This window comes from Fusarium redolens (assembly GCF_020744475.1).
Source record: "Fusarium redolens strain MPI-CAGE-AT-0023 chromosome Unknown BKA55scaffold_29, whole genome shotgun sequence".
Classification (NCBI taxonomy): Eukaryota; Fungi; Ascomycota; class Sordariomycetes; order Hypocreales; family Nectriaceae; genus Fusarium; species Fusarium redolens.
The window spans coordinates 50,340-69,401 of NW_025763692.1; the positions used below are offsets into that span (position 1 = coordinate 50,340).

At 29.4% G+C, this 19,062-nt stretch overlaps 2 protein-coding genes across 2 annotated transcripts; one reads left to right on the top strand and one right to left on the bottom strand.

Annotated features, from left to right (window-relative positions):
- Window positions 1-10,823: 10,823 nt before the first annotated feature.
- BKA55DRAFT_546304 (C4-dicarboxylate transporter/malic acid transporter) lies at window positions 10,824-12,261 on the bottom strand (the record flags this gene model as incomplete). The annotated part of the gene is made up of 2 exons (XM_046190906.1): window positions 10,824-10,848; window positions 10,907-12,261. The coding sequence occupies 2 exons, from the start codon at window positions 12,259-12,261 to the stop codon at window positions 10,824-10,826; spliced, it is 1,380 nt and encodes a 459-aa protein (XP_046041852.1).
- Window positions 12,262-17,195: 4,934 nt separating this feature from the next.
- On the top strand, window positions 17,196-18,497 carry BKA55DRAFT_585035 (P-loop containing nucleoside triphosphate hydrolase protein). The gene has a single exon (XM_046194407.1). It carries the CDS (start codon window positions 17,302-17,304, stop codon window positions 18,148-18,150), a length of 849 nt encoding a protein of 282 aa, XP_046041853.1. The 5' UTR covers window positions 17,196-17,301; the 3' UTR covers window positions 18,151-18,497.
- Window positions 18,498-19,062: the final 565 nt, after the last annotated feature.

Genomic DNA, 19,062 nt, shown 5'->3' on the forward strand with positions numbered 1-19,062 from the left:
AAATAAGATTAATAAATAAAATAATTCCTTTCCTTTTTTTCCTAATTAAGATATTTATTTAATTAAATACTAGCTCTTTTATCTTATTAAATTAATATATTTGTTTTTATTTAGCTAGTATATATTAACTTATAAATATTATATTACTTTTCATTTTTATATTAGCTATATACTTTTAGCCCTTATATTAATAGTATTATATTACTATTAATGTCCTTATAACTTTATTATTTAATTAATTTCTTACTTTGCCTAAAGTATTAAAATAGCTACCTTTATATATTTTAAGTAAATAATTAATAAATTTAATAATTAAAATATATATATAAAATACTAAGCTTAGAATTTATTAAGACTTTTCTTATATTTATTTTATTATAAACTATATTTCTATAAGGACTTATATTTTCCTTTATATTATCTTTTATTATATATACTTTTACTATTACTAACCTTAACTATAATACTATCTCTTATAATATATTTTTAAAGTTTATTAATAGTATATTATAAAAATACTAATTAATAACTTTTAAAAAGATTTTTTATTTAATTAAATAATTTTAGTAATATTAAATAATAATAATTAAATAAAAATATATTTATTTATTTATTTAAATATTTAAAATAATAATAAATAGATAAGAGTAAAAAGCTTATTATACTTTAGTAAATTAAGTAACTATTATATATTTATATTTAGTATTAAGCTTAAAACCTAGAGCCTAAATATTATAAAATAGGGTTTTAGTAACCTTTTATTATATATTATAATAGAAATAATTTAAAATTTTATAGAGAATTTTCTATTTAAATTTTATATTATAAAGTATTTAATTAATTAATATAAAATCTTAAGTTAATATCTTACTTTTCTTTAATTAATTAAAATATAAATAATAATTAGGCTAAAAGTAATATATTTATATTAAGATTTAATATATTAAAATCCTAATAATTCTTAAGGTTAGGTAAATATATTAATATATTTATAAGATATATATTTACTAATATTAGTAATTAATTTATTATATAATTATTTAATATATATTAATATTTTATATTTTTTAAATTATATAAAGACTATTTTTAAGAAATAGTAAATTAATAAGGATAAAAAGGGTAATTTTACTAATTTATTAATATAATATATAATAAGGTAAAAGGCCTTTAGGGCTATTATATTAAAGACCTTGCTTTTTAGGAAATATAAATTATACTAACTATTAACTAGAATTTTAAACTTTTAACTTATTAATTAGTAATTGTTTTAAATAGCTAAGGGACCTTTCTTTTAATTTAATTAAATATATAATTTTTTAATTTATTTACTATAATATAAGTAATAAAAAATTATAATAGTTAGGTTTTCTAAATAGGTAAACTAGTCTATACTAGGTTTATATTTGCAGATTATATAGGGCATAATGCTAAGTATTATAAAGTATTATATCTCTTAATAATTAAGTAATATATATTAGGCTTATTAATATAAAGATACTTTATTAATAGCTAGTAAGTTAAGTTTTATAAAAGTATTAATAAATATATTCTATATATACTTAAATGCAGTTACTGCCTAGAAAGATAGTTATTAAGTAATTTTTAAGGTTATTAGTAATTCTTAAGAATTACTGGTATTTCTAGTTAGTTTTTAATAACTAGGTCTTAGTAGTTACTTATAGAATCCCTTAATATATAGTAACTACCTGTAATTAAAAAGATAAGGTAAGGTATATATAATATAATTATTAAGATTATAATATAATCTCTCCCCTTTCCTAGTCTTGCCCTTAAGACATTGCTTATTTATTATAGTATTAGTTCCTCCCTAGTATGTAAAACTTTAACTTTATAATTATTCTTATATTAACTATATTATTTCTAGAAACTTAATATTATCTTACTTATATAAATCTTATTACTTTTATTAGTTATAAAATTATGCCTTATTTCTTATATATTAAAAATTATATTAAATATATAATAAAGGATAAGTAAAAGAATTATTTTAAGTATATTTATTAAGGTTATACTTATAATAGTAAAGGTATAACTTTAACTAAAGGTTAATTATATATTTTCTATATATAGTATTTTACTAATTTTTAGGTAGTAAATTATTTAATTTAAAAAAAAACCTATATTAAAGCTAATAAAAAAGCTATTAAAAAGGAGCTTATTTAATTATAATATTAATTAAATAAGCATTTATTTAAACTAATATATCTTTATTATTAAAAACATCTTATTTAATTTAAAGGTCTAAAGGCTCTTAAATAGGATATTAAGTTAATAAGTAAGTATAAAAAGGCAGAGAATTTAATTATGCCTTTTAATTCTATTACTATAGTAGAATTAATTAAAGCTAGTATAATAGACCTTATTAATTAGTTTGCTATTTTAAATCCTTTCCTAGTTTTTAATAAAAGTTCTTTAAGAGTTATTAGGCATTAATAAGGTATTTTATTAGTTTTTATATTTTTTTACTTTTTAAGTAGTTTTTTTATTTAATTAAGTATATTTTTTATTTATTAATCCTTTTTATATTTTTAATTTCCTTTACTTTATATACCTCTAGTTCTGTAATTTATTATAGTTTATTGCCGGTTTTAATATATATTATATTAATAGCTAATTCTTATATTAAGATATAATAAACTAGGTAATATTTAATATTTAGGGATAAATCTAATTTATATTAATTTTCTCTTATCTTTTATTTAATTTTAATTTATCTTAGGTATTTATAATCTAGTTTATAATTTAGTTAATTTATTTTAATATTTTTAGTAAATAAGTAAATTATATCTCCCTTTATAAAGGTTAGTTCCTTTAACCTTTTAGGGTTATAATATCTCTATATCCTTTTTCTAATAAATTCTAACTTAGTTTTAAGTTCTTTATATATTTCTCTTAATTTATTACTTATAATTATAGCTACTAGGTTTATATTTTTAAGTTCTTAAGTATTATAATATATATTAAGTATAAATCTAATATTTATATTAAATAATATAAGTTTTATATTCTTATTATAAGTAGTATTATAAGCTAACTAAGTGCTTAGTAGCTTCTTAACTTAATTATCTTATTTATAATTAATATAATACTAAAGGTATTATTTTAATACTTAATTTATTTATTTTATCTAGCTATTTACTTATAGTCTAAAGGCTATTATAAGTTAATAATTAACTCTTATAAGTATTATAAGTAATTACTAGAATTTAGAGGTAAATATTAGTTCTCTATTTAATAGGATTTCTTTTAGTAATCCTTATTTTTTTACTACCTTATTATAGAAGATATAGGCTATAACTTCTGTATTTATTGCCTCTCTATAAGGTAAGTAAATAGAGAACTTTATAAATCTATTTATAATAACTATAATACTATAATAGAAGATTTTAATTAAGGGGTCTTTTAATAGTAGTAATTTAGTTATAAAGTCTATTATAATTAAGCTTTATAGTTACTTTATAACTTTCATTAATTATAGTATTTTATAAGGTTTATATTATTATACTTTTATTTTAGTATAAATATTATATTATTTAATAACCTTTTTTATTACTTTTTATATTATTTAGTAACTTTATTAGAATAGTTATTTTAAGGGTTTAGTAACTTCTTAGTATTTATATAATAAATATATATAGAATTCTTAAATATACTTTTATAATTTTTTTAAGATTTCTTTAGTTATTTTTAATTATATTTATCTTAATATTATTATTTTCTAAGTAAATTAATATTCTCCTTTATTATTCTTTTCTAATATTTATTTTTTTACTTTAATAATATTAATATTATAGTTTAGTTATTAGCTAATTATATTTACTTTATTATTTTCTAATCCTTTTTATTAAATAATTATAAAGTTAGATTTATATAAGAATTTTATATAATATAGTTATTATTTATTAAGTTTATAAGTTATAATAAAGTATAAAATATTTTAATAATTAATATAAACTTTAACCTTATACTTACTTCTTATTAAGTAATATCTAAACTCTTTAAAATAGTTAACTATTATTAAGAATTCTTTATTATAAATTAGGTAATTAAGCTTTACTTTATATAGTTTATATAAATAGAAAGTAATAAGATATAGCTTTCTTTCCTTATCTTTCTAACTAATTTATCTTCTTAATATAAAGTCTAATATATCTATTTTTAGTTTAATTTCTCTTTTTAAATTAAATATTATTAAGACTGGTTTATTAAGGATTGCTTTTTAAGTTACTTAAATGCTTTTTAAGCCTTATTATTTTAGTTAAAAGGTTTTCCCTTTTTAATTAGTCTTATTAATAAAATTGCAATTTTATTAAATCTTTTAATAAATCTTTAATAGTAATTAATAAAGCTTAAAAAGGCTTATATTTCTTTAATATTAATAAGTACTTTTTATTTTACTATTATTAAGACTTTTTTCTTTTTTATTTAGATTTCTTTAAGTATAATAATATATTTTAAAAAGTTTACCTTTATAATATAAAAGTAACTTTTTTTTAATTTAATTAATAACTTAGTATTTTATAATACTTTTAAGACTTTATAAATATATTTCTTATAGTCTTCTTTACTATTTAAGAAAATTAAGATATTATTAAGGTAATATATTATAAAGATATTAAGGTATTATTAAAATATATTATTAATTATTTATTAAAATATTATAAGTATATTAGTAAGACTAAAGGGCATTACTAAGTATTTAAATAGCCTAAATCTGGTTTTAAATGCTATTTTTTATTTATCTCCTTTCTTAATATAAATAAGATTATATACTCCTTTAAGGTTTAAAGCTATAAAGATCTTTTTACCTTATAATTAATCCTTAAGTTTTATTATAAGTAAAAGTAAGGTTTAATCCTTAATAATATATATATTAACTAGTTAATAGTTTATAACTAGTTAATCCTTTTTATTTTTTTTTAATATAAAGAATATTATTAATATTATTAATAAACTTAATTTTTTAATATAACCCTTTCTTAATATCTTATTAATATATTTTTACTAAATTTATAGTTTTTACTAATTAAATAAGTATAGCTTTTAAAATAATAGCTTTTTATTTATAAAGTTAATCTTATAGTCTTATTTACTATATTTAAGGACTTTTATTTCTAGTTCTTCCTTAACTAGTTTATTATATATTTAGTATTTTTTTAAAATGTTTTTAAGTTAGTCCTAGCTTATAGTAATTAATTTGTTCTTTTATAGGTCTTATTATTAGAGGATACCTAGGATTTCTATGTTTTATCTTTAGCCTATTTTATATTTATATTATACTCCTTTTAGAGGCAGTAAAGTCTTTACTTTATATTAGTTTATATTAATCCTTTTAGTTATAAAATAAGATCTCTTATTACTTATTATAATTATTTTATTATTATTATTAGGGTTATTAAGAAATATAATTTAGTTAGTCCTTTAATTAATATATAGGTTTTATTATTTAAGCTAATTTATTTTAAGTAAGATATTTATCTCCTTTCCTAAAGGAATAATATTAAAACTTATTTTTTAATTTTTTTCTTTAATAAGGACCTTAAGGTAATTAATCTCTTAATTTATTATATTATTATTATAATTAAAGTATTACCCTTTTATATTAATAAGTTAATGTAGTAATTATTTCTTTTTTTATAATATCCCTAGCTTTATAACTTTTCTTAAATTAATAAAGTTCTTTTTTACCTTACTATTAATTTATATATTTAGTTATTTTCCCTTAATTTAAGCTTATAATACTAGGCAGTTTAGTTTATTATTTTATATAACTCCTAAAGTACTTATTAATTTAAGTCTTTTTTATCCTTATTTATTACTTTTTTATAGCTTTATTATTATAAAAGGCATATTACTTTTCTTAAATTTATTTAGTAAAGTAACTTATATCTTTTATTATTATAGTTAACTCCTTTATAATAGTCTTTAATATATTTTTCTTTTTCTAAAGAGTTATTTATAAATTCTTTATTATATAAATATTATTAAAAATGTTCTTTTAGCTCTATATCTTATTTATTTAATATAGTTCCTTGCCTAGATTGTTTATAGTTAATTAGAACCTGGTTAAAGGCTTCTTTTAGGTTAGTAAGTTTAAAGAAGTATCTTTTTTCTATATTTTTAAATTTATTATTTTTTTTAGTTAACCTTTACTATTTTCCTCTTCCTATTCCTTATAGCTATTATAATTATAAAAGCATTATAAGTTAGTATATATATTAAAGTCTTTAGGTTTATATATTTTAAACTTTAATAATCCTTTACTATTTATATCCCCTTTAATATACCTAGGGTTAATTAAATTATAAGTTCTTTATTATTTTATTTAAATTATATTTTTATATTCCTTTTTTACTTTTTTAATTAGTTATTAAGACTAGTAAATCCTTTTATAAAGTTTTTTTATTTTATAAATTTATTAATATTAAGATATATTTAGTTTTTTAAGTTTTTTTACTATTTCCTTTAGTATTTAATTACCTTTATCTTATATAATATTAAGATTTAAGGTATATTTCCTACTCTGGCATTTTCTTTTATTAAAAACCTTTTTTATAATTTATAAAATAAGCTATTTAAATATAAATACTATTTATATTTTAGTATAGTGCCTTTATATAAAGTAGTTATATTATATAGGCTTTATATTATCTTTAATATTTAGGTTTATATAGCAGTTTAGGGTTTTTATTTATAAGTTATTATTAGTATTTACTTACCTTAATTAAGGTCTTTAGGCCTTTTTAATTAAGGATATTTATTAATAATATATCTAAACTAATTATAATTATAATATTTAACCTTAAATATGTTATAAGATCTTTTATTATTATTATATTATATTACTTTAAGTATTATAAGTCTTAATTTAGTCTTATATTATATATTAATATATCTCTTTCTTTTTTAATTAATATTTTATTATTTATTAATATTTTACTATAAGTTATATAATCCTTTATGCCTTTTTATTTATTTCTCTTAATATTACTTATATTACTAATTATTAATTTTTATAGTAATATTTGCTAATTTATTTAGGTTTTTTAATTTAAGTTTAATATTTACTATTATATCCTTAACTTCTAACTTTAGTCTTAAATATACCTATATTATATAAGCTTCCTTACTTTAATTTAACTTAGCTACTTAGTAATAATATTTAGTTAAATAATCTATAGTAAATCCTTTTTATTTAAGTTATTATACTTTTATTTTTATAGTATATTTTTTATTTATTACTTTAAATATATTTTTAAGTTTTAATTTAAAGTTTTTATATTTTTTATAAATATATTTTATTATTTCTTATTATTCTTTATATAATTTATTAATATAATCTTAAATAATAAGTTTTATTAATTATAATACTTTATCTTTAAGAAATCTTATATTATATTAAACTCTTAATTTATTAATAATAAACTAAATAAGGTAATATATTTAATAGCTTTAAAGGCTAATAAGAAATCCTTAAAGTTTATTAGTATTACTATTAAATAGTTTAGGCTAGTAAGGTTAAAGGATTTCTCTAAGGTCTTTTTTAGTTATTATAAAGGCTATAATATATTTAATATACTCCTTATAAAGTTTTTAACTATTTTCTACTTTCTTTTTAAGTACTTTTATAATCTTAATAAGGTTAATTACTTTTTTCTTTAGGTTTTTAATTTTATTTTTAGCTATATTAAAGTTATTTTTTATAATCTTTAAGAAGTTATTATATTACTAGCTAAGCTATTTAAGTTTATATTTAAGTTTTATTACTTTCCCTTTATAAATACTTAAGTAAGTAGGGGTAATATTTTCTTTATTTTTATTATTAGTTTTTATAAAAATATCTTTTAAATTAAAAGGTATTTTTTATTATAGGTAGTGCTAGGTATATCTTAAGTTAGAAGGCTAGATTAAAGTAATAAGTATTATTATATTAGTATTACTTAATATTATATAATATAATCTAAATAAGAGTTATTAATATATAATAATTAGGTTTTTTAAATAAGTAAACTAGTTTATATTAGGTTTATATTTATAAATTATATAAGGTATAATATTAAGTATTATAAAGTATTATATTTCTTAATAATTAAGTAATATATATTAGGCTTATTAATATAAAGATACTTTATTAATAGCTAGTAAGCTAAGTTTTATAAAAGTATTAATAATTATATTTTATATATACTTAAATATAATTATTACTTAGAAAGATAGTTATTAAGTAATTTTTAAAGTTATTAGTAATTCCTAAGAATTACTAATATTTTTAATTAGTTCTTAATAACTAGGTCTTAGTAGTTATTTATAAAATCCCTTAGTATATAGTAACTATCTATAATTAAAAAGAAAAGGTAAGATATATATAATATAACTACTAAGATTGTAATAAAAATGCTTTTTAAGTTATTTTTTATTTTATTTATTTTATTACTTTTTATATTATATTAATATAAGAGCCTTAATATAATAATAAAATAATAAGATATAAAAATATTAATATATATAATTTTTTTTTTTACTTTTAACCTTATAAGAGGCTATCTAGCTTTTTAGCTTTTTTATTAATAACTTAAATAAAGAAACCTCTATAGCAGGTTATTATAATAGAAATTAATATTAAATAAGGGTATTTGCCTTAATAATCTAATTACTACCTTAATTAAGTAATATATATACTAGCTTTTAATAGCTAAATTAACCTTTTTCCTTTAACTTACTTAAAAAAATACTATACCTAATTTATTTATTATAAAGTATATAACTTAATTTAACTTTTCCTTTATTAATTATATTTACTAATATTAATTATTATATTACTTATTATTTATAATAGCCTATAGCCTAATTAAGGCTATTATATAATTAATTATAATCTTATTAATATAATTTAATTAGCCTTAAAGTAAGTTATAGGCAGAGATTATTATATATTATATATAATAATTATCCCCTATTTATATTAATAGTGCATTAATATTATAGCTAATTTACTTATTTAGTTATATAATTTATCTTATAACTTATTTAATCCTCTTTTCGCCGCCAATACTAAATTTAGTTATAACTTCAGGTCTTTAACTTTAGGTAACTAAACTTATATAAAACTTAATATATTTTTCCTCTAAACCCTGTAATTACCCTGCTTCTATCCTAGATATTGCAGTATAATATCCCCCCTTATAGGTTCTCGGTCTTCTCTAATACCTCCTTAGCCTGCTACTAGATATCCTTAAGCTACTTATTATATAAGCCGCCATTAAGGGCCTTAAGGAACCCCCTCTCCCTCCTGCTTGGCTATACCCCTCTATATAGCTTCCTTTCTAAATCCTTAAGCTTTTACTTCTTGCATTTAAGGAAGTCTTTATTAATTAGAGGGTTCTTATAGATAAACTATATAAGCAGGAAGATCTTATAACTAAAGATTATTATTTTAATATAGCTAGTATTATCTTTATTAAACTAGGCCTTTTTAATATTTATAGCTATTATATATAATATATTGCCCTTACCCTTATTTTGCCTAAAAGCTTTTTTAATCTTAAGGATTATATTATAGCCTTTAGTTAGATAAGGCTTATTAGGCCTAGGTGCCTGCAGGCTTCTTTAGATAGCAGGCATTATAATAAGGCAGCTATAATGCTGTTAGTGGTTATGGCTAGAAGTTAGGTTAGGTCGGATAACTTACTATATAATAGATAATTAAAGCATAATATCCTTTTAGGTAGGTTATAAGAAGAAGGTTAGGGCTAGCTAATAAGTAGGTAAGGCTTTTTAGCTAGTATATATATAGCTAGGTTTAGGCTGTAATTAAGGCAGCTAATTATAATAATTTAACTTAATAAAGCTTTGCTAGCTATAGGGGTAATAAATATTTAAACTATATTAGACTCTAGAGATACTTAGATATACCTTTTAAGGCTAACTTGCAAACTTAAAAAAAAAAAATATAATAATTATAATTATTAAAAAGAACTTTTTATTAATAGGAAAATTTAATATAATTAAAATAATAATTTTTAATTATAGCCTAATTAAGTTAATTAATTATATAAATCTAAGTTATATAAGAGGTATAATATCTTTAGCTTAAATTAACTAAAAGCTATTTAAATTAAAGAAGTTAGAAAATTCCTTAAGATATAACTAGCCTTTAAAGGCAGAAGAGATAGCTTTCCTTACTGCCTTTATAGGCCTAAACTTAGCCTAGTATAAAAAGTGGCTTATTTATATAATTATATAGGCAAAATCAGTACTTTATATCCTCCCTATTATATATAAATAAGAATAAATACAGGCTAAAGGCAGGGTTTTATAAAGGAATTATTTTAAGTTTTATATAAGTTAGTTAGCAAAAGTTAAATCTACCTAAAGTTATAACTAGCTTAATTAATTAAATTCACATAGTGGGGCACGTGGCTAATTAGCCTTATATATAAAAATAGATAAAATGAAATTAGTAAAAAAGCAGTAGTTTAAACTAGGGATTAATATATTATATAAAATAAGTAATAGAATAATAAAACAAGTTGCCTATATATAACATTGGAGTTAATAGTAAAGCCTAGATTTCTCGTGATAATAGTCAATTTTTAATAGCGCAAAGCTAGGCTATGCGTTTTATGTATTATCTCTTCTAGCGAGCGTATGGTGTAATATTAATTGCATATTAAAGAGAGTGGTAACGAGCCCGGAGAACAATTTCCCACTTCTTGATATCCTAGTATTCTATTGAAGAGATTTACTCCAGCCCCGCAGTGCCCAAAACCTTTATGTCCAGCTCGTACCCCTGACTGCGACTAGTGGTCGTTGAAATCCTCGTCCCTTACATTAAGTTAGTAATCATTCAGAGGTGTTTCTCGGGATGAGTGAGACAACTTACCTTCCAGTGTACATGATATCTTGTTTTATCACAGCTCGGACATGGTTGAAGAGAACATAGAAGTAGGTGCAGATAAGCACAATACTCATACCTGTCCCCATCCACTTGACTGGCTCATTGCCCATGGCGTTTCCAATGGATATGGTAGCAAGAATCCAGCCAGTGTTAGGGAAGACCATGGCCCACCAGCCTAGATGGAAATAGACGGGAGGCGACTGGACGACAGCCACGATAGCAATTCCCCACCACCAGGCTGCGAGGGCCCAGAGAAAGATGCCCGATATCAAAGCCATTGTGCGAATGATGCCAACATCGATGAGGAAGCCATCCATGTCTGGATCCAGACTCTTGGGTAGTCCATTAGCCATGCCGATAAGGGCCAGTGCTGTGAATGATGGCGGGCCCACGTTCATGAACAGGCCAGGGCGATGCTCACGGTTCGGCAAGCCGGCTGACATCAAGCGACCGACCATGTGAGCATACATGAGAACGGCGACGGACAGGCCAAGACCCTGGCACGTCAAACCAGCCACAATGATAGGAATAGCCGCGATCTCAGGCTGCGTCTCGGCAACAACAGAAGCAATGGTCCCCGACAACATGATAGGAAAAATAGGAAGAATCCACGTTGGCATCATAGTCTGCAACCCAAAGCTATGCGCAGCGAAGACATAACTATACTGACCGATAGCCAACAAGAGAGTCACAACAACGTAGCTCCAAAAGGCCACCTGGATAGCCCACGCCAGCGTTATATCGTTATCAGGAATGGCATACCGCTGGGTGCTAGTGATAAGGGTAGCGATGGAAAGGAAGAAAGTGGGAAAGAAGAAGCCTTCTCGCTCGTGCGTAAGCGACTTCGCCATATCACCCGTGTTAAAGAAGAAGCGCATCAACATAGCAGAGCAGATGGCCACGAAGAGAATGATATTGATGATATACACCGTCATGCCGATTCCCAAGAGACCAGGGAACTGATGCGGCTGCGCGAAGATGAGAAGTGACAAACCGCCTGTACTCATGGGAAACGTGTACCAAGCCCACGTAAAATGGTGCAGACGCTGCTTGAGCGGCATCTTGGGCCTGTTGGGATCGAACATGTCAACTTTACCATGGTCGTCATGATGTTTTTCGTCTTCGGAGGCGTCATCGCGGAAGGGGTCTTCGCCTTTTTCGACGGCTGGCGTGATGGATTTACTGTAGGCGTGGGTAGCATGGTTGGTGTTAACACTTAGATGACTCAGGATGGGAGAGGTTGGTCTTGATTGTTGCCATTCTGCCGAGTTTCTGCGGGTTGACACGACGGAGTCGGTCCATGCTGAGTTATCGCCGCTTCTTCTATCCATGGTAGGCATTTTGTGTTTCGGTAATCAATCGCGAGGTGTCATCTCTGTCGAAGAAGAGTCGTCCGTTCGAGATAGAGTGAAGACTTGAAATACAAAGACAAGAAGGAAAAACAAGAATTCCAAGATCAAAATAGACTAACTGAAAGTCCAGATGAGAAAAGAAATAAAGGAAAGGAAAACAAACAGAAAAAGGAAAATCTAGTTGCGCAATGGGATTCCAGCTCCCCGAGTTCCTGCCTGTCCCAAAAAGAAACTTAAGGGTCTTGGCCCGGACGATTTATAGACTTGTGGCGACAAACACCTCTATGGTGAATACGCGCGCTAGTAGTTTAGAATAGAATCTCTTCCGGCATATGTTTTAGTTTGGTGGGCCATTTCTCCCCCCGTGGGTATCCTACAGCGCAAAACGTGGTAAAAGTGGTACCTGTTTGAAGGAGTTTTGCTCCGTGCTACGCCAAGCGCTCTGATCCTCTTTTTTTTTATTTTTTTTATCAATACTCGAGTGTCATTATTATTATTATGATAATTAGCCGCCTGCTACCGGTGAATAAGACCCTATGGCGAAGCCCAGGGGTGCTTCTGTTGACGCGTTGAAATTTAAGAGCCTTATCGCGATGATACAGATAGAAACCATTGGTGTTGCGGCTCTGTCCAAAGCTTGGCGGGTGGCTGGTGGCTGAAGCCAGAAAAAACAAAAGAACCCAATGGAAGCCCCTAAGAAGCTACCATAATTAGGTTCCGGCCCATGCGCTAAACCATAGTGAGAACGTCAACTGTTTCAGATTACCAAAGGGGTTGTTATCGATATCGTTATGATGCTGATGGTTTTCGGGTTATCTACTCCTGGATCGTCGCCTCCTTCCCAAGCCAGGCTAGATCGTCGCTGCGTGAGAGATATGGCGTTGCATCATCTTGCTTATCTTTTCTGCCCGGGCGTCAAGACCCGATGTGGGATGGATAATCTGTTTCGACGGGAAAATGTCCATGGTGTGAAACAGGCTGTTTGTTACAGCGCATGACTCGGGCGGCACTAGGTCCGGAGAAACGCATAAGAATAGAAACGACTTTTTCTTTCCTCTAGTGCTCATCCTCCATTGTCCTCAATGATATGGAACATGATGTGCGTAACAAGCAGTGTCTTCTGACTTGTATCATCAGTCGCATCGCGTCCCTTCTATCTGTAGTCGGAGATGCACATCTGTCACTAAGTAATATTTTAAAGATCAACACGACTCTGTGACAAGCACATGCACCGAAGACTGCTTGCTCGGCTCCGAGCCGATCCCATTATCACGACGCGGAAAGACATATCTGAAGCTGTTAAACAGCTAGCAAGGGGACCATGTGCCCCATATTTGCGAGCAACAAGCTTCTGGCTAAGCCTGGTTGGTTCTATCAAGTCCCCATCCAACCCAACCAATCGGCATCCCCACCTGTCTGTCTTTGGGCCCTCCCATTTCTTACCTTAAACGTTATATGTACTATAAGTAGCTACGAGCTGGTCAGAGCTCGAATCGTGAAACAAACGCTGATAAATAGGAGTTTTATATATTAAGCATATGTATTCCATATCTGTTGAGAAGTGATGTTCTTCAGTCTATATATAGAAGGTTGTACTGAAGATGTAAAGATAGCTTCTTGCCCCACCAGGTGGTAAGTGCCGCTTCCGGTTAATGTCAGCCGGCACAGATCTGGATAACAAAGAGCCCGTCGTGGTCCATCCCGTTGTGTCTCAGTGAGATTGAAAGATCGATCGCTAAGTGGATAAGCAACCCTCGGCAAAGTGAAAGCCGTGTAATGCGACTCGATGCAATAAAGATCTCATATAGGGTAGTGCCATAATAGCGCATAAGCGGAGGCAATTCAACTATACCTTGTAGTCCTCATAAACCAGCATTCACCTAAGTACTCGAGCCAATATAGCCAGAGCAACTCATTTGCCCCGCTATATAAAGGCCTCTAATATTCGAAAAGCTTAATGATATTTCCGTACTCTGTCTTGGCCTATCACTCTTCTAAAACCCTGGCTATACGGGACTACATATTTTATTCTCTTTATCTATATAATAAGCTTATAATATCTAAGAACCGGTTTGCCAGGTAGTAATAATAGGTGCTAGATGGCCACTACTGCTTTTACTGTAGCTAGGCAAAAGGCTAGCCAGTAAAACTATAAGCAGTAAGGAACTAGGAATTTGCAATATGGAAAAAAGAGGGTGGAAAATATGGATAATTGGATTATTTTTCCTGCACTCTGTGGTTTTTGCATATTATGTAAAAGATAAATGCGAAATTCTAGCACGCTGGCTAGCTTAGCTGGAAAAAAAAAAAAAAAGTAATAATTATAATAGTGTTTTATGCTGCAGCATGGGAAATTGCTTGGCTTGCATTTTGCTATAGTCGAAATCTGGGAAGATGGCAATTGTTTAGGCATATCGGTTGGTTATGATAATTGTTTTACGGTGAAGTTGCAAATTATAAGGCTGAATTTTCCACTAAGAGTTAGGTTGTATAGGTACGGCACAGAAGTTAGCCGCTGACTCAGCATCCTTCCGTTGGTCACGACATTGTTTTAAGATATCCTGATCCAGATTAATATATTAACTTAGAATTACCAAGTTCCTCGCCTTATCTTTCACTTTCTCTGCTTTTGACCTGTACGTTTTTCATATCCATGTTCCAGACTTGTGGACGCCATGTCAACAGACCAACTCGAAACCGGTAGCTACGAGCCAATGACATCTTACGAGAACTCGCATGCTAATCACTTGACTAGAATCATCTTTATCCATGGTCTGAATTCTTATTTTACTGGCACTGGTGAATGGAAGGAGGTCGACCAAGTGCTAAGCACTCACCCGATTGAATCCCCGTTTAAACTTCCAGCATTAACACAAACGTATGCATTTGCCCATGCCGGCAATCTTCTTGAAAACGTTGGGAATATTGCAAAAGGAGCCAAGGCGCTCGTTGAAGCTATCCACTCTGGGCGTAAGTAAAACATTTTGCGCACGTAGGGTCGATTGTGGTGGATTTTCATTGTAAAAGCTAAAGACCAACAGCATACCAGAATAGCGTATTAGACACTAAGGTAGCCCCTCCGCCCTTTCTTAAGGCTAGTCTTTTTATAATATAGTCTGTCTATAGATCTACCACGAGATTGTGCTTGTGTGTCACGGTTCCGCAGGGTTCATCGTGAAGAAAGCACTGAACCAGTCGTTACTTCATCCTAATAGCAATGAGGCGTTCCATATAGCAATCCTGGGTATTGTTTTTATTAGAACCCCTCATTTAATACCGGTTGCTAAAATATCCTATTAGTTGCAATTTATAAGAGACAGAGACTGCCTAGCCCTTTAACCAAAGATTAACATGAAAGTGGTATCGTCTGTAAAGAATATCCTTCTGTGATTCAGCAGTCTGCCTTTATGGTGGAAACGCGGCGTGTTCCGTGTTCTCGGTTTACGGGCCTTAACGGAAATGCACCGCATTTTCAGGGAAGAAATTTAGGGTAAGAGTATGGAGATGTTAATTGGTGCAGAATTGGAAATGAAGAGACATTAAAGTTATTTAAGAGAGAATAAAAGCAGATAATAAGGAATAGGAAGTTTTCTACTCAATTAATAAGTTTATAGAAGATTATATTATTATTAAAAGCCATAGGTATTAGATTATTACTCAAAAGTAAAGCCCTTAAGTATCCTCTGGTTATTATAACTGTTTATAATTTAAATAGCTCTTCCTATCTCTATTTCAACAATCACAGTCAAAAGGTAGCTGTCGCCTCCATTCAGTGCGTTGGTGCATTCAGTCAATCCAGAGTTCAACAGGAGGAAATGCTTAGTCAGGGGACTGTGTCCCTAGCCTGCTGACAGGGGGCTGTGCCTCGAGCGCACAGGACCTGTGCGCCTCGACGGCGCCCTACATCAAGGTCTTATTACATAATCAATAACACATAAATCTATTTCGTCAGGAATGCCCTGAGAATTTTTATCCAAGGCCCAGCGATCCAGAAATAGTGGCCAGGAGCCCATTGAGTTGACACAAGGCATAAGTTGCCTTTAAAAACATAACCATCTAAAGACGCAGTGTATGTTGGTTGACGGTGTCATGAATCTGGTAGACAAATTAACAGTTATTGGTCTAGTGCATGCGACTGAACCACTTGCTGTTTAAGCTGGTCAAAGTTAATTTAGAGTCCGACATGGCCAATCAAGATGGTGAATGACCTCCCCTCTTCCCCTCATATGCCGCGGGGAAAGGGATGAATATGGTATGCAGCCCTGGCGGATTGAAAGCTTTGGTATAATTCACAGGCATGATAATAATTTCGTAATTTGTTGTTTGGGAGTCCGAGCCTCCACTCCTAAATGCGAGCCGGCTTATCAAATGCCTTGTCTTTAAACGAGAACTCTGCTTAGCGTGAGATAAACAGACCAGTGCCATAAGAGTAGAGTACCCGTAATTATCAGATGTTTCCACTATTACGGAAGTACCAAACTAATCATTACCCTTTGGGTATATTAGCTATAGGCACTCCAAGACCAATCACGACCAAGGGTATAAAAGATATCATCGCCGAAGAAAGCCTATAGTTAGTAGGTAGATGTGATTGGCCAGGTCGGTCTCAATTCAGGTGTGTACGCTTGTGTCCAATGCTGATTTAATCAGGTAATCCATTTCTATTTCGGCAGGTAGGGCAACCTATTATTAGATTGGATATCGTGATAAGCGATAGGTAGTATAGAAAAGTGGATCTCAAGAGCCTTGATTTTTCTACAAAGGAAATACGCGTTTGCGTGGTTTTAACCTAAAAGGAGCATACCCACAATAACATGCAAGCTCAGCCAATCAGAGAACCGAAGTTCTCAACATTGGCGCCTGAGAATGGTCCCCACTTTATGACATTTACTTAACCGATCCAATCCGTGCTTGGAAGATGAAGCGCTGCCAACATTAAAAGCAACCACGTCCCTCACCACTCGCTCATATCTAGCTGAGTGCTGGATATGACTGGTCCAGGAAAGAAACATATATGTCAATTCTGCGATGATGGCTTCGACGCCGACAGAAGAATCTAAGCCCGCTGGTACAGTCGATACCCGTCGATCAATCTTTCCGGAAGGCGGAGAAGTTCGTCCCGTCAAGCCGCTGGAAAGACCACCCATTCTGTGTCTGGGCAGCCCCCGCACAGGTACTGCCTCGTTGATGAAGGCACTCGAGATACTTGGGTTTCCCAACACGCACCATGGATGGGATCTCTGCGAGCTCGACCATCTGCAATGGCAGTGGCCAATCCTGGACCAGGCCAACGACGCTACATTCACAAACCTCCCTACGTATCGCGGGACGCCCTTCTCTCGAGAGGAATGGGACCAGGTTTTTGGGCAGTATGATGCCGTTTCAGACGTGGCGTCTTTCTATGCTGAGTCTCTGATCCCGGCGTATCCTGACGCCAAGGTGATCCTCGTTGAGCGCGATATCGACGCTTGGTGTAATAGCATGCAGTCTGTTGTTAAGCCGATAATGAGCCCCTGGATGCGTTGGTTCGTCACAAAAGTCGGCGACTATGCTGGCTACCCATGTGGCTCGGTGTCATTCCGAACGCAGCAGGGCTGGACCAGATCGGACTGCCCCGAAGATGTTGAGCAGAATCTAAGAGCAGCATATATCCGGCACTACGAATACGTTCGCACTAGTGTTCCGAGGGAACAGCTTCTTAACTTCAACCTGGCCGACGGTTGGGAACCGCTGTGCTTGTTTTTGGGAAAAGATGTCCCTGATGTCTCCTTTCCACATATCAATGAGAAAAAGGAGTATACGGCCAGAAGTAAACGATTGGGGGATAAGATCACCAAAAGCGCGGCGCGCAAGTTTTTTCTCCCTTGGTTAGCATAGCACGTAGAAGCTTGCCAAATGTCTAGGTTCGATTCTATCACTCTGAGAGCCGTAGGACAAAAGATTGGATATCGACAACAACCCGATTTGTAGTCACCTGAACTAGGTGGCGAATAGCAACCTGTCTTTAGTCTGACTTTCACATCGTCAATCTTCTTCATTCTGTCCTGAAAGCCCCCCAGCATGTCAATATGCACTATTTTTTAATACATAAATGCTATCCGGCATATAATTGTAATTCTTCTTACGCACTGAGGATCGAAGACCTGATAAGCAATCCATGGGTTCTTCGCGTCCAAAAATGTGACGAACAGCTATTCCGCACCGATGTAAGCATTCAATTGAGGTTTAAGAGAGCTTGTAATTTCCAAGGTAAGATTGCAGAAGCGACGCCAATTTATACAATGCCGTCAGCTTCTGATAAGAGAAATTAAGCCACGATAAGCTCAATACGGACGGCATTTGTGGGCTGTGAATTTCCCGACAAAAAACCTGTCAACTTAAGTAAGGTCAAGATGGCAGGCCAATAACAATATACAGATACGCCTTATTAAATAAAGAAAAACCTTAATATTATAAAATACTTTATAATACTATTTCTAAATTTTTAATAAGAAATATATCTTACTTAATTTATTTATCTTAAAGATATCAAATAGCTAGAGAAATAGTTCTAGGTTTGGGGAGTTTAAGACAAAGATTGCAACTGTAGGCGGGATGGTGAAGAGAAAGAAGCTCAAGATAATTATTTTCAGGATCCGTTAAATCTTTCTTCTGTCATCAGCGACCAAAAGTGGGGTCGGGGGCAAAAGACAACGGATTAAGTTAGCTAAAGATGCTCGGCAACTTCCGCTAGAAGTTAAATCATTCTTTAGGGTAACTAAGTTCCATCTCAAGATAAATATAATTAAG

Coding starts and splice junctions, on each gene's coding strand:
- BKA55DRAFT_585035 (XM_046194407.1), top strand. CDS start 17,302: ATGATGGCTTCGACGCCGACAGAAGAATCTAAGCCCGCTGGTACAGTC.